The sequence below is a fragment of the Astatotilapia calliptera genome, chromosome 3 (assembly GCF_964374335.1).
Source record: "Astatotilapia calliptera chromosome 3, fAstCal68.1, whole genome shotgun sequence".
NCBI classification, from domain to species: Eukaryota; Metazoa; Chordata; class Actinopteri; order Cichliformes; family Cichlidae; genus Astatotilapia; species Astatotilapia calliptera.
Genome location: NC_137424.1, coordinates 44033064 through 44047381, shown reverse-complemented (window position 1 = coordinate 44047381; position 14318 = coordinate 44033064). Strand labels below are relative to the sequence as shown.

The 14318-nt window shown below is 45.1% G+C and overlaps 1 protein-coding gene across 3 annotated transcripts in view; it reads right to left on the bottom strand.

Annotated features, from left to right (window-relative positions):
- svep1 (sushi, von Willebrand factor type A, EGF and pentraxin domain containing 1) overlaps positions 1-14318 on the bottom strand; it is a 114946-nt gene that overhangs the window by 10347 nt on the left and 90281 nt on the right. For all 3 annotated transcript variants that reach the window (XM_026154511.2, XM_080298423.1, XM_080298422.1), the window contains 20 exons: positions 13611-13699; positions 11984-12080; positions 11780-11893; positions 11434-11547; positions 11151-11352; positions 10752-10909; positions 10095-10293; positions 9828-10003; positions 9577-9701; positions 9343-9472; positions 9053-9223; positions 8324-8497; positions 8082-8201; positions 7821-7997; positions 6283-6367; positions 5994-6185; positions 5205-5372; positions 4030-4702; positions 1229-3939; positions 200-434 (listed from right to left, as the gene is read on the bottom strand). In XM_026154511.2, the coding sequence (XP_026010296.2) occupies positions 200-434; positions 1229-3939; positions 4030-4702; positions 5205-5372; positions 5994-6185; positions 6283-6367; positions 7821-7997; positions 8082-8201; positions 8324-8497; positions 9053-9223; positions 9343-9472; positions 9577-9701; positions 9828-10003; positions 10095-10293; positions 10752-10909; positions 11151-11352; positions 11434-11547; positions 11780-11893; positions 11984-12080; positions 13611-13699 (6110 nt within the window). The remainder of the gene's footprint in view (positions 1-199; positions 435-1228; positions 3940-4029; positions 4703-5204; positions 5373-5993; positions 6186-6282; positions 6368-7820; positions 7998-8081; positions 8202-8323; positions 8498-9052; positions 9224-9342; positions 9473-9576; positions 9702-9827; positions 10004-10094; positions 10294-10751; positions 10910-11150; positions 11353-11433; positions 11548-11779; positions 11894-11983; positions 12081-13610; positions 13700-14318) is intronic.

The window sequence follows — 14318 nt, the reverse complement described above, 5'->3', positions numbered from 1 at the left end:
CAGTTTAAAAGCAGAACAGGAAACCGCTGCGTTATCAACGTTACACGCATTCATTCTCACTTCTGTAAACCTTTGGTCATTTCACTTTATGTTCCTGGCATTCATATAATGGATTTCTGTGGTTAATTATAACTTAACAGGGAAGTCAAATTCACATTAAGAAGCTGAAAGGCAAATCTTTAACCAACATCTTTCTTACCTGACACTCTGCTAGCGCTGACCCCTGCAGGTAGAAGCCAGTAGGGCATGAGAGGGTGACGGTGCCCCCGACAGGCGTGAGCTCCTTCCCGGTGATTACCAGATGGGGGATGGAGAAGTTGGTGGGTAGCAGGCAGGGGGTGGGGCGGCACCGAACGTTGTGTTTTGACCAGGTGGCGTCGCTCTGGCAGGACAGGGAAGCTGTCTGCGTGGCTAATTCGTATCCATCATCACACCTGCAGACGCACATGATGATACACAGAGTACACTCTTTCTGTCTTGGATTTTAATCCATTCACAGAAATGGAAAGTAACACACATCCTGTTTACTGTGAGCATGAAGCCAGTTTCTCTAAGATTCAATGTAAAAATACAAATATTGGTGGCAGCCAGTGCTAAACCTTAGCCTCCTAGTAGATAGTGATTTCAAAATCCTACGTCGACTTGTTCTCCAGTTAACGTGTTCACACCACAGTGATGGTAGTACCCCATCAGCCTTTCAGGGCTGAGGCATAAAATGTTGAGAGAATTGATACGTAAGAGCATTACAGCTAAAAATCCACATATTTCTGTGATGGCAACTTTTTCGTGACTCACATCAAAACAAAACAATGAAGAAAACTGAGAAAAGTTTTGATGCTCTCCTGAGTGAACATGCATGTTTGTCACTAAATTTTAAGAGCAACTTATCAGAAAAACATACTGGTTCAATGCAACTACAACATCATCTTAGTGCATGATAATAAAACATGAATTTAATGATGATTTTAATGATTAGAAATGCATCTTTTAAGTGCACTTCAGTTATAAATGTGTCCTTTGATGAATCAGATGCAGAGTGCAGTGCTGGATGCTCTGTTACTCACTATTTGTGTATGAAAATGTGTTTTTCAGATCGAGGAGATAAATGGTTAGTTTAGTTTCACCTGATCCAGGATAAGCACTGTTCCATACACAGTATTTACATTAAACACTATGTGAGCCAGCCAACTCATTTAAGACAAGCCACTCCAATAATGACAGTATTCACCTATATGTGATCTGGTTGGGGAAGCTGAAGATATCTCCCACGACCCGAGCGTTGGCGACCTCTGGCGGTTTTCCACAGCTCACAGGCTCGCATCGTATCCTGGGTTCCCCCCATCTGCCGTCTCTTCCACAGTTGAGGTAAGCATACCCCTTTAGCTGGTAGCCAGGCCGACACCTGTATATAGCCGTATCTGGGAAGCTGGCACTGCCACCCTGCAAGACAGCATTAGGAACTGTAGGCGGGGCGGCGGTGCACCTTCCCCGGCTACACACAGGCACCCCAGGGCTCCACACTCCTCCTTTTTCGCACACAGCTTGAGAGGGACCCAGCAGCTTGTAGCCGTCGTCACACTGGAAGTGCACTCGGTCTCCGCAGGCTCGATCGTGGCCGAGAACCACTCCGAACTTAACCACAGGAAGGGTGCAAATGCAGGGCTGGCACTGAGGCACAGGGCCCACCCAGAGGCCCTGAGCGGAGCACCGCAGGATGGGATCGCCAACGACCTCGTAGCCATCGAAGCACACGTACTCCACAATGTCGTCGTAGTTGAAGCTGGAGCCGTTCACGTAGCCGTGACTGATGTCCTCAGGAGGATCGCAACTAATGATGTCACAACGGGGTGCCGGTTTGTCCCAAAGTCCATCTGACTGACAGACACGTGTAGAATCTCCGTTAAGCGTGTATCCTTCATCACATTCATACTTTATCTTGCTGCTGTAGCCAAACTCTGACCCCAACATGCGACCATTCAGTATTGGGGAGGGCTTCTCGCAGCGGGCTGGTACACAGGCAGCAGCCTTGTGGCTCCAGGTACCGTCAGCCTGGCAGATGCTTGGAGACCTTCCATTTAAGATGAACCCAGGCTGACAGCTCAGTTCTATTTTGTTATTATAGGTGAACTCTGTGCCTTTAAATGTAATATCACCGGGGATTTTAGGAGGACCACAGGACACGGGCTCACACTGTGGCTTCAGCCCGGTCCACTTTCCATCTGCCTGGCAGGCAATAGTACTGCTGCCCTTCAGGACAAACCCAGGATTACACTGAAAGTGTAATACCTCAGGATGAACAAAATCACCTCCCTGTGTTGTGCCATTATCCACAGCCCCTGGATCACCACAGGAAACAGGTTGACAAACTGGGGCATCAGTGGTCCACACTCGACCTGACACACACTGCCTCACAGACTCCCCCTTCAGCTCATATCCTTCATCACACGTATATGTGAGCGTAGTCCCGAGGGAGCCATGAGTCACATTCATCCAGCCGTGATCTGGACTAGGCGGTATTTGGCACTCCGCTGGCACACACGATGGGGCTGTCCCACTCCAGCCCCCGTCCTCCTGGCACACCAGCCTGACCTGGCTTGTGAGGTCATAGCCATGGTGGCAACGGTACTCAATCAGTGTCCCATGAAGAAAGTTCAAGTCCAGTCTTCCAGTGTCTTTAGAAGTAAATCTCCCTCCCAGCTCTGTCACTCTAACATACTCCCCAAAGTCAATGTGAGGAGGCAGCCCGCAGTCCGAGGGCACGCAGACAGGAACAGAGCTCGACCAGCCGAACTCCTCACAGGTTAGATGGTCCTGACCCACGAGTTGGAAGCCAGGAAAACAGCTGTAGAAAATAGTCACACCATAACTGTGGTCCTGGCCTTCCACAAAGCCGTTTTCAACTGGCTGAGGTGGTGTGCAGGATATCTGCACACAAGCTGGTGTCTCGATGTCCCACTCCCCACTGGCCAGGCACCTAACAGTCTTTGTGCCTTGGAGGCGGTAACCACGGTTGCAGGAGTAGGTCGCACTGTGATCAAACTGAAGTTTTGTGTAGACAACTTTTCCATTGGTTATCTGTTTAGGAACTGAGCATTCAATTGGGCGGCAAGAAGGCACCCCACCAATCCAGAGTCCCTTCTCTCCACAGAGGATGGTGGAGTTACCTACTAAGTTATATCCAGTCTTACAACTATACAGTGCTTTGCTGAGGTACATCAGTCCCTGGACATCAACAATACCATCTGAAATCTCTACAGGCTGAGGACATTCAACCGGGATGCATTCTGGGTAAGGACTGCTCCACTGCCCGTTGGCTAGACAGGACGCAGAGCCTTCTTTTCTTAAAGTAAAGCCATCTATGCACTCGTACGTCACCACAGAGCTGAATGGGAACAGGTGAGAAGACCTGGAAGGGCCACCAAACGGCACCACAGGCGGCGGACCACAAAACACCTGCTTACACACCGGAAAGGTGTCATTCCACTCCTGTGACGGAGTGCAGCGGAGGAACCGAGCCCCCTCGAGGATGTAGCCATCCTCACAGGATAACTCCACTGTTCCTGATTCAGAGTCCAGGCCTCTTAGAACCAGGTGGTTCTCCTCCAGTGGTGGCTCTGGACACTGGACGGGCGAGCAACGTGGAGGCCTCATCTTATCCCACCTTCCAAACTTCAAACAGGTCCAGGTAGCATCCCCGACCAGCTCGTAACCCTCATCGCAGACATACACCACTTTACGGCCCACCTGGAAGTCAGAGCCTTTGTAGTGCCCATGGACGATGTTAGGAGGAGGGTCACAGGTTAGAAGGACACAGGTTGGGGGGTCTTGGTTGGACCACTGACGGTTGGCTTGGCAAACTCGCTCCGGTCGTCCAATCAGTCTGTAGCCTGCGTTACAGGCGTACGTCACCTTGCTGTTGTAAGTGAGCCGACCTTTGACCTACAGTGGAACAAAAATGGGACATATCATGTGCTTTGTTTTTATGTTTATAAGAGGACTCTTTAAGTGCATTCAGTTTTCATGGCTAACCTGGGGGTATCCGTTCTTGAGGGATGGGGGTTGCGAGCAGGACACAGGTACACAGGTAGGCAGAGCTCCTCCCCACTCTCCATTTCCCTTGCAGGTCCTTCTCTTCTCCCCTCGAATCAAGAAGCCTTTGAAGCAGCTGTATGCCACCACGGCTCCAAAACTGTAATTTGTCCCAATCACATAGCCCTGATCAATGCTCTCAGGCTTGGAGCACCTCACCGGCACACAGCCAATATCATAGGGCGAGGGCTCCCACTCTCCTCCCATCAGGCATCTGAGTGTGGCTGTAGTGTTGAGCATGAAGCCCTCTTCACATTTATAACTCACTTCGGTGTTGCTGGCGTATTTTGGTTTGTTGACCGAATCTAAAATCGCATGTGGTAGTTCAGGTGGGCGGAGGCAGAAGTTTGCAATGCAGCGAGGCGCCTCCATGCCATCGGGTGGCACCCACACGCCCTGAGCATTACAAACCATCTTGGAGTTGTTGCCGGCTGTGTATCCGTCAGTGCAGTAGTAGTTAGCGGTGTCTCCGAAAAGCTTGTGAGTCTCATAGGGTTCAGCGTGGTCGATGGCAGGCGGGGGGCCGCAGGAGCGGGGGACGCACTGAGCCGTGCTTTCACTCCATTGGCCAGTTGATAGACATTCTCTGGTCTCTGGGCCAATCAGAGTGTATCTGCACAGGAAGGAGAGCAAAAGCAATGAGCAAAAAAACCCCAAATCATCATAATTTAGAAAAAGCATGCAAAGGTATGTCAAAGAAACTGCAAAATGCTTGGTTTGGTTTGTCTATCCTGAACCGGATTGCTCCAATGGATCAAATCTGGATCAGGGAATCTTTTTTGTAGTATTTTGAATCATATCATCAGAAATATATATCGAATAGAAATAAATAAAAAAAGAGACGTCATCTTATTGTTCTCAAGGAAATTTCAGTTTCTCTGGATCCTGTTTATGCATGCTGTGGCGGCGCTTGTCAGCCTCGATGGACTGCTCAGTTCTCATCCTTATGCACAGTTGATGTTACATTTTCATTAAATGCATGAATTCTTTGTTTTAGCTGTGCTTAAAAGCCACCATGCCACAGACAGTAAAGATCATGCAGAGGAATAAACAGGTGTGAAGTATTTAACACATTTTAAAAACAAATTGACTGAGTAGATTTCAACCACATTTACCCTTCTTTGCAGACATAGTGCACCTTGTTTCCCAGCTCAAAGTTCTCTCCCACAGTCACAGCGTTTTCCAGTAGCGGGGGCTCGCTGCACAGGACTCTCACACAGCGGGGGAAAGGCCTGCTCCACTCCCCTGTCGCCTCACAAATTACTTCCATGGAGCCCTGTGGTCTTTGTATCGACATACAACTCAGTTTAGACTCCTCTCTACATCATTTACAGTCACCTGGTATACACACCCAATTCCGAAAAAATGTAACTAAAGGCAGAATGCACAATAGATAATCTCATAAATCTCATTTTGCAATTATTTAGATTAATCAACCACAGGCCAGTAACATGACTGGGAATTATGAGCATCTTAGAGAGGCAGAGTTTCTCAGAAATGGTCAAGAAATCACTGACTGTGCAGCTTACTGTGCCATCAACAAATGCAAGTTAAAGCAAAGAAGCAGCCACACGTAAACTGAAAGTGAAAACTGTTCGGTCATCAGAAGAATGAAAATTTAAAATGATTTTGGAAAACATGGAGGAACATTCCAGCTTATTACCAGCACTCAGTTTAAAAGCCTGCATCTCAGATGCTACTGGAGTCTATTAATACCTTATGTTGCACATCTAGGAAGGAAGCATCAATGCTGAAAGTATTCTTTTTTAGTTTTTATTTACATCTTAAACAGCATCCCTGTTTAGGAATTGGGGTTGTACAACAAATTAAAGCTATATAAAGTATAATAAAAGTTACATTTATTCAGTGAAATTCTAATAGTACTAATGGTAATTTATCCATACCTGTATCCCTCATTGCAGGTGTATGTGACAGTGGACAGGTACGTGTTGGTGTTTAGTGTGTAGTCTGCATTTTCCACAGTCGGTGGACCCCCGCAGGTCACTGGATGGCAGGTAGGTGGCGTCCCGGTCCACCTCAGACTAGAGAGACATTGGAACTCATAGGGGACCTGAGGCTGGAAGCCCGTCTTACAGCTTAGGTAGAGACAAAACAGAGTCGGACTCACATGTTAACAAAAATCTTTCACATGTCACATGACACCCGAGGTATTGGAGAGGGTGAAGATGATACCTGAAAGTCACCTTGCTTCCATAGGTGAAGTTGTTTCCCGTCATGATGGAGTTCTCTGGAACAGTTGGTGCTGGGCAGGAGAGGGCTGCAGCGTAACATTAACGAGATGATTAGTAACCGCTAACTTTTTAAACCCATCACACTCAATTACAACTTAAATAACTAAATGCAAGTGTAGCCCACTGATGTGAGGAGCAAATATATTTCTGCGCTGAGAATCAAGTTAACAGACGCCTGTGAATCCACCCACTTAAATTAATGTCAGTTGGGCATCTGGGGCTTATCGTGCCCCCATGATGCTCATACTTTTAACTGCTATTGATGAAATTGGGATCGGCTCAAAAAAGAGACGAACAGGACGGATGTGGAACTGAAAGGCAGACAGATACATTTCTCTTATTTCTGCGTGAAACTGAAGATTCACTTTTACAGTCCTAGAGTTGCTGTTATGTGAAAAACTTGGAGATGGTAAGTAAAGTAAAGAACCTCACTGATGGCAAGATAATGTCTAGTTTAATAACCGCACTCTGAAACAATACAATACAATACAATAATAATACAACAAAACAATACAATAATATTATATTAAGCCATGAGTGTGTTTTTAATTTTCAATAAATATTTATTCAACTTTTTTTTTTCTCCCACTTGTTGCACACAAATGTGGCTTTTGCACATCTAATCGTTTCACTTTCAGTCCGACACTCAGCAGCTACAGTAACATGAATCTGCAGACGCCGAATAATTCAGTTCCTCTTCCTCTGTGATGAAGAATGTGGCTTAGTGCCAAGATGCACGTGGTTACATAGTCAGACGTCTGAGCCTGCTGCACATTGGAGAACAAAAAGGACAGCTGCGTATGTAACTGCTCCTTTACAACACCGGCCATTAGACAAAGCATTTTTTGTGCTGTATATTTGCTTGTGTATGTGTGTATGCATACACAACATACATGTCTGCATGTTTTCCTGAAGTGTAATAGTCATTTGCATGATAATAGCCAACAGCAGTGGACCTTGAATGTGTTTTATTATCCGAGAGGAGCATGCTTTCATTAGAAGCCTCTTCTTTGAAGCCATTAAAGCTGTTCAATGGATGCAGTATTTTCACTGTGTAAGATATAACTGAAAAAATGCGAGTAAATGCTGATTTATGTGTTTTGCTATGTGATATCATATTCTATAGTATGTAGTTATCTCATTGTAAAGCGTGAAGCTTGTGGTTACATGCCTCTTCCAACCAAACAAGCTGCAGATTAAATCCATGCAGCAAAAAATTCAAGTGCCAATCTTTTATAACAAGGAAATCATCCAAAACTTTAGAAAGAAGCTGCAAAACTGTGAAGGTCAAACTGAGCAACCTCTAAGGATCGCAGCTGCAGAGTAAGCATCCAAAAAGCTCCATAAAATATTCATAGTTTTCCATCAGCTTAATCGGAACTGTGAAAAACAAATGCCGAGTCCACTACATCAGACGCAACTGAAATAAATCACACCATCCATTTGATCGCAATAGCATTATGTGACTCCAGCTCTCACCTCTGCAGTATGGGACAGCATCATCCCAATCTCCTGTTTCCAGGCACTGGAGCTGAGATGAGCCAATCAGCTCATAGCCGTTGTCACAGCTGAACACAACCTCGCTGCCCATCAGAAAGTTGCTCCCGTATCGGCGACCGAAGTCAGGAGTCCCAGGGTTCTCGCACTTTACTGGCTCTGAACGCACACACGAACAGCTGGGTTTATAAAAGAATGGAGGAAAACAGCTGCTTGTGTCACCTGACTACGTTGTCATATCACCTGTGCAGTTTTTGCCATCTCCAGTGTATGGGTGGATACAGGTGCAGGTGTAGGAGCCTTCTGTGTTCTGACAGCTGGCGTGATCATCACAGTCAGAGCCCAGAGCACACTCATCCACATCTGCACACACATATGATTAAAAACACACACAAAAAAGGACAAATGGGTTATCTGTTAAGTTGTCAACAGAAACAGGATTTTTTATTTAAAGTGTTTGTAAAAAGTTTGAGCTGTTTGTGTACCCAAACATGCTGGCGGAGTTCCTCCCCACTTGCCGCTGTTGGTGCAATGCACTTTGGTGTCCCCCAGCAGGTAAAAGCCAGCATTGCACTCATAGACCACGGAGCTGCCGGCGTGGAAGTCTGTTCCCTGGAAGAAGCCATTTTCCAGTGGATGAGGAGGTCCACAGGACACACCTGTAAGACATGTGGTAACACTTTATAACACAGCCAACAGCCAAGGGTGTAAACTCCCATAAGATGTAAAAAGAAAAGATGAATCCACTCAGTAAAGTACAGTGTATTTATGATGTAAGATGGGGAAATGTTTTTTTTTTTTTTTACTAAATTCCCATAAAATTACAGTATACAGTATAATTTGTGTCTCCTTACATGTAAAATACCTGGAATTATTCAATATTTAAAATACCTCACACACTACTATAATTATTTGTGTATTTTCTGTAAAAGCCTGACTTATAATATAATTACATTGTAATTTTAAATAGAATACAATGAAACTGCATCTAGTTATTGGGGAATTACGCCCTTAATCATGGGCCATATTATAAAGTGTTACCAGAGACAACGAGCAGTGTCAGAGGATGTGACTGTTACATTTACATTTATAAAGACAAAAGACTGAATCTGAATTATATTTCAAATCAAAACTTGACATAACAAAGGAAATCAATTAAAACAGGTGCAAAACCATGGAAACACATGACTGAGCACTGCCTGTCTTTGTCTTACGTTCACAGCTGGGCAGGTTGTGACTCCACTCTCCTTTATTTTGGCACTGCAGCACAGGCTCCCCCACCAGGTAGAAACTGGGATCACAAGACAGCTGCACCTGTGCGCCGGGACGCACATCCACAGTGGAGACGTGGAGGTGGGGCACAGTGTTCTCCAGCTTGGGGCAGTCTGGAGAAAATGTAAAAAGCTTGAAGGCTAATACCTGCTTGTTCTCCTGCAGCACACGGTTTGTAACTGAGCTCCAATTTTGAGGTAATGCGATTTTGAAACACGTGAAGCTCTCTCACCGGCACAGAAAATGCTGTTGAGGTTTACTTTGACTCGCCCCACAACTCCACTGAGAAAGTCAGGCCAGGCGAGGACGTTTCCTCTGTGAGTCACATGAGAAGCTGGGCAGCTGCTGGCCAGGACCTTAATCTACAGTACAGCCAGAGAAGGTGGAGGTGGATGGATACGATAAATCCTTGGTCAGCCTCTATTAGTGAATATATGTGCTATTTACATCAGCTAACGTGGTTTACCTGCTGTGGTGTGAGAACACGATCCCAGATGTTGAGCTGGCTGAGGGAGCCGACGAAGGATTCGACAGGGTTGAAGCCCTCCCCCCTCTGATCCTGGTCCTGACCCAACACCAGCGCACCTCCAGCTACAGACAACAGCGAGGACCGAGGTTAACCACCAGGGTTTTTGGTTATTGAAAGCTAATTATCACTGATGTTGCATATTTAATGACTTCAAAGAACATCTGTCTTGGCCGAGGATAGCACTACACCTGGGATAGTGGTGCCGACTGACAGGCCTTTGCCTCCGTCTGAGGGCTTCCCGTTGATGTAGATTCTCCAGTCTCCATCCCAGCTCCTCCAGGACACACCGATATGGTACCACTGACCGGTGTTCACCGCAGGGCAGTCCGTGATCCGCTCCTTACCGTTCACATACAGCACCCACCTGCGGCAACGCCGGAAAGAAAGAAAAAAATCGTGAAGGGAAAGTGATACTTAAAAAACGTCTGCCCCTTAAATCTCGCTGCATCACTGACCCGTTGTAGTCTATTAGAAGGAAAGCGTTATCACTGCCTTCCACAGCGTAGGACACCGGCGTGCCGTAATTAGTGGTGTCAGATGACCTCATCCAGAAGGTGCAGGTGATTTCGGTCAGCGCTGGCATCACTCCATCCATCATCACATAACCGTGGATGCCAGACACCTCAAAGTCCAGGTTGAAGGCAGAGGACATCTCTGACAGGACAGAGAAGAAACGGTGATTTCATTTAACTTAAAAATGCAAAAAACCCATTATTTTAGTTACTGCTGATGTTTCCCAACTACATTTCTTTCTAACTCTCTTATAAAAAGCTCAAACATTATCCATAAATATTTTCAAAATATGGTGTTTTATTTGAAATTTTACAAAAATCCAAAGAAAGGAAATTTGTTATTAGTCTATTTTTTAAAACACTTTTTAAATATTTTTTTAGTATAGTTGCATGAAATTCTCCATCCATCATCTTCACCACTTGTCCAGACGAAGATGCCAAAGACAAAAGGCTATCCGGGGTTAACCAATGACGACCCTTTACTCTGACAGACACAGTCAGGTGTAACTGACAGCTGAAAACATTTCACGTTAATTACATCTTTCCCTGTCCTCCTCCATCTAGAGTTGCCATGGTGATGTGCCATCTGGCCTATAGTACCTGTCTCACACCTGGTTCCGTTGAACCCAGGGAGGCAGCGGCAGGTGTAGGACCCCAGTCCATCTAAGCAGCTGGCCCCATTTACACAGGGGTTCGGATCACACTCATCCACATCCACCTCACACAGCCGGCCTCGGTAACCCTCCACACACTGACATCTGACACAGAGGAAGAAGACAAGCGTGTACAATAACTTCTTATTTGCAGTCTTTAACAATGCAGCACAATAACTTACTGCACATGAGGGGACTTTAACTTTGAAAACCGACCACATTCTGTCCGTGTCAACTTCATCACGCAGATACAAAACATCTCATCAGAAATGAGTACTCTTTCCTGCACTGTTTATTTCAAGCAGCAGATCCCATCACTCCTGCTTTCCATCTGGACGTTTATTACCTGAAACTGTTCACAGCATCCAGGCACGAGCCTCCATTCAGGCAGGGAGAGCTGTAACACTCATCAGTGTCGATCTCACAGCTGTCCCCTGAGAATCCAACGGCACAGTTACATGTGTAACCACCGGCCATGTCTTCGCACATGCCGCCGTTCAAACAGGGGTTGGACAGGCACTCGTCGATTTCCAGTTCGCAACGAGATCCTGTTGACATTTGATCATGAAGACTTATCTGATATTACACACTACATGTAACTATTATTGTTACGTCAGTTTGTGTGCAACCTGTGAAGCCCGTGGAACAGCTGCAGGCGAACTTGTTGACCTCGTCCACACACACGCCTTCATTGAGACATGGGTTGGAGTGGCACTCGTTTACCTCCGCCTCACACAAGGAGCCTGAGACACAGCAGGAGAATAAGCACAAACATGAGATACACTAATGTTGCACATAGAGTATATTATATAAATATTACAGTGTATCGATGTCATGGCTCTGTAAAATGTGCAGTCAGAAACTTGCAAGTCAAACCTAAACTTGCAAGGTCTTGAAATAATCACTGACCCTAACCTGCCAACCTTTGTTTTGAGTATTGTGCATACTGAGCTACAAACTCAAAGGTCCCTTTACCTAAAAATCCAGGCTTGCACTGACACTGGAAGTCTCCTATGCCGTCCTTACACAGGCCTCCATTTTGGCAGGGAGCAGAGTTACACTCGTCTATGTCAATCTCACACTTGGCACCTGACCGTGAAATCAGAGGGTGTATCCAGTTCTTGTAATATGTCACATGAGAATCAATCATTATCACTGATCTACTGATGGGTGATCTACCTGTGAACCCGGGCATGCAGGTGCACACATATCCTGCTCCAACCTCCTCACATGTTCCCTTGTTCTGACACGGATGCAAGAAGCACTCATGGAAAACCTGTGGGTAGAGCAGATGAAACAATGATATCAAGTCCTCTCAAATATGTTAACATTAGATGGTTATCCTAAACTCTGCACTAAATACTCTAAGAAAAAGCATGTGTGCAATTCTCAAGCAGTGAAAGGTAGATATTAGATTTTAAGGTGCAGTAATAGGAGACAGTCTCTGTTCAGCCAAATACAAAAAGAAGCTAGGTGAAATATTTACTTTTAGACATTAAAGTGTTGCCAATTCTTTCATTTATTGAAGTTTAATGAAAAGCTAACTTCATTCGGTATCAGACACTACGGTCCAGATGTTTCACTGCTGGCTTAAAACAGGAAAGTTGTGGGTTCAAACCCTCCTGAGGTCCCTGCAATTTCATGTTGTTCACACATGTGGATGTAAGAAAGGTAAAGCTTTTAGTTTTTAAGACTAGACAAGCTTTGTCGAATTAAAAATCCTACAAGGTGTTGAATAATCAGGCCCTATCTAATCTTAATGACCTCATATTACTGTATCACCCCATTAGAGCTCTTCACTCTCAGACTGTGGGCTTACGTGTGGTTTCTAGAGTACTTAAAAATTGAATGGGAGGCAGACAAACGGTTCATTCAACAGGAAACAAGTGCAAATCCATGTTTATACAAACAGGCTTTTGTTTTTTCTATGAGTACATGCAGAATCTGCAGAGCTCCAAATGAATCCTAATTGTTCAGTTACACAAAACTAGAACAAGGAATATCTTTGCAAATGAGAAAAATCAGTGTTTGCCTGATGATTGGTTAAGCAGAGGGTGAGCGTACAAAGCAATTACTGAGCGACTGCACAGCTCAGCTGGTGTTAGGCAGCCTGTCTCCTGTCTATCAACAATCAGACACACTGCAAATGCTCACAGGCAGTTTGGCAAAGGTTTGCAAATAACCGCTGCCTAATTTATAAACACACAGATTGCCAACACAGTGTAATTACTCTGAGGCAATTTGTGCTGATGATAATTACACATCTGCATCTCTTTGCACTGGACTCCACTCCAATCTCTGCTGAGTGTTTGTATGCTGGTTATATTTATAAAGCACTGTCTCCTTTTACAGTTAAATCACCATCCTGCTCCAACTACATCACTTTTCCTGAGTTGCTGTTTTAAATCTATGAGGCTCTGCCTGGACTCTGAATGGAAGTAAGATCATGTGACTTTCAGTTTAAAGTGAGTCTTTGTGAACGCAGATAGCAACAGAACTGCAACAGAATTGCAATTTTTGATTATTTATTACAGTGAATCACTGAATTATAACAAATAAATTGCGTAACTTGACCTTTCAAACACTAATATATAACCGACTCAAAGTTGCTTTGAAGACAACCCCTGACTGCAATGATCGTAGACCTGGTCCTCGTCTTTAAAGCCAGATTGCAAGTTGCCTTAAATTTACACACGGTAGCAATCATTTTGTTCACACCACATTCTCCAGTCACTGTGGGACCGCCTGGTATTCAGGGGTTTTTTAATGGTAAAGAGTGGGACTTTGAGAAAAGACAAAGGCAAACCTGACTGCTGGATTGGTATTCATCAATGACCTCCACCTCGGGAGCTGCAGTGACGCTCTCCTCCTTTGGAAGAAAGCTGGAGCCAAAGCCTGACCATGACACCCAGAGAAAACACAGACAGTGTAAGCAAAGACAAGTTGGAAAAACACAGCGAGGATCTTTCCCTTTGCTACCAGACTGGCAGACGTTTGACATCCAGCTGAACAAAAACTATTCTTATTCAACTCTGGCAGCGTGTCCAAACCTCTGTTCATTCCCACCCTTCAGACACAGTGTTTTTCATTTCCATTCTGCCGCCGAGCAATAAAAGCCAAATTATTTCCATTTCCCCTGATCTTGTGCAGTAATCGTGTTTCAAGTTGGACCGAGCTGTCACACCACAAATCAGACAGCACACAACTGCAGCGGTGGCAGCACGGTCTTACACAGACGCGCAGCAGTTTCTTGTATTTTTACTCTCTGCTGACTTCACTTGGCATGTTCTCCAGATGTCTAACATAAATTAATTCACATGCCAACTCAGAAAAGCAGAAATGACACTGACATATAAATCTGACGTGTGAACAGAGTCAGCATACGGCTGCCAACATCAGACTTACATCAAAACTGGAGCTAAGAGTGAGACAAACTGGGCAGCAAATTTAATTAACACATTAACAATAAACTTCATCCCTTTGACAAGCTTGTGTCGGGACCTGATTTATCCAA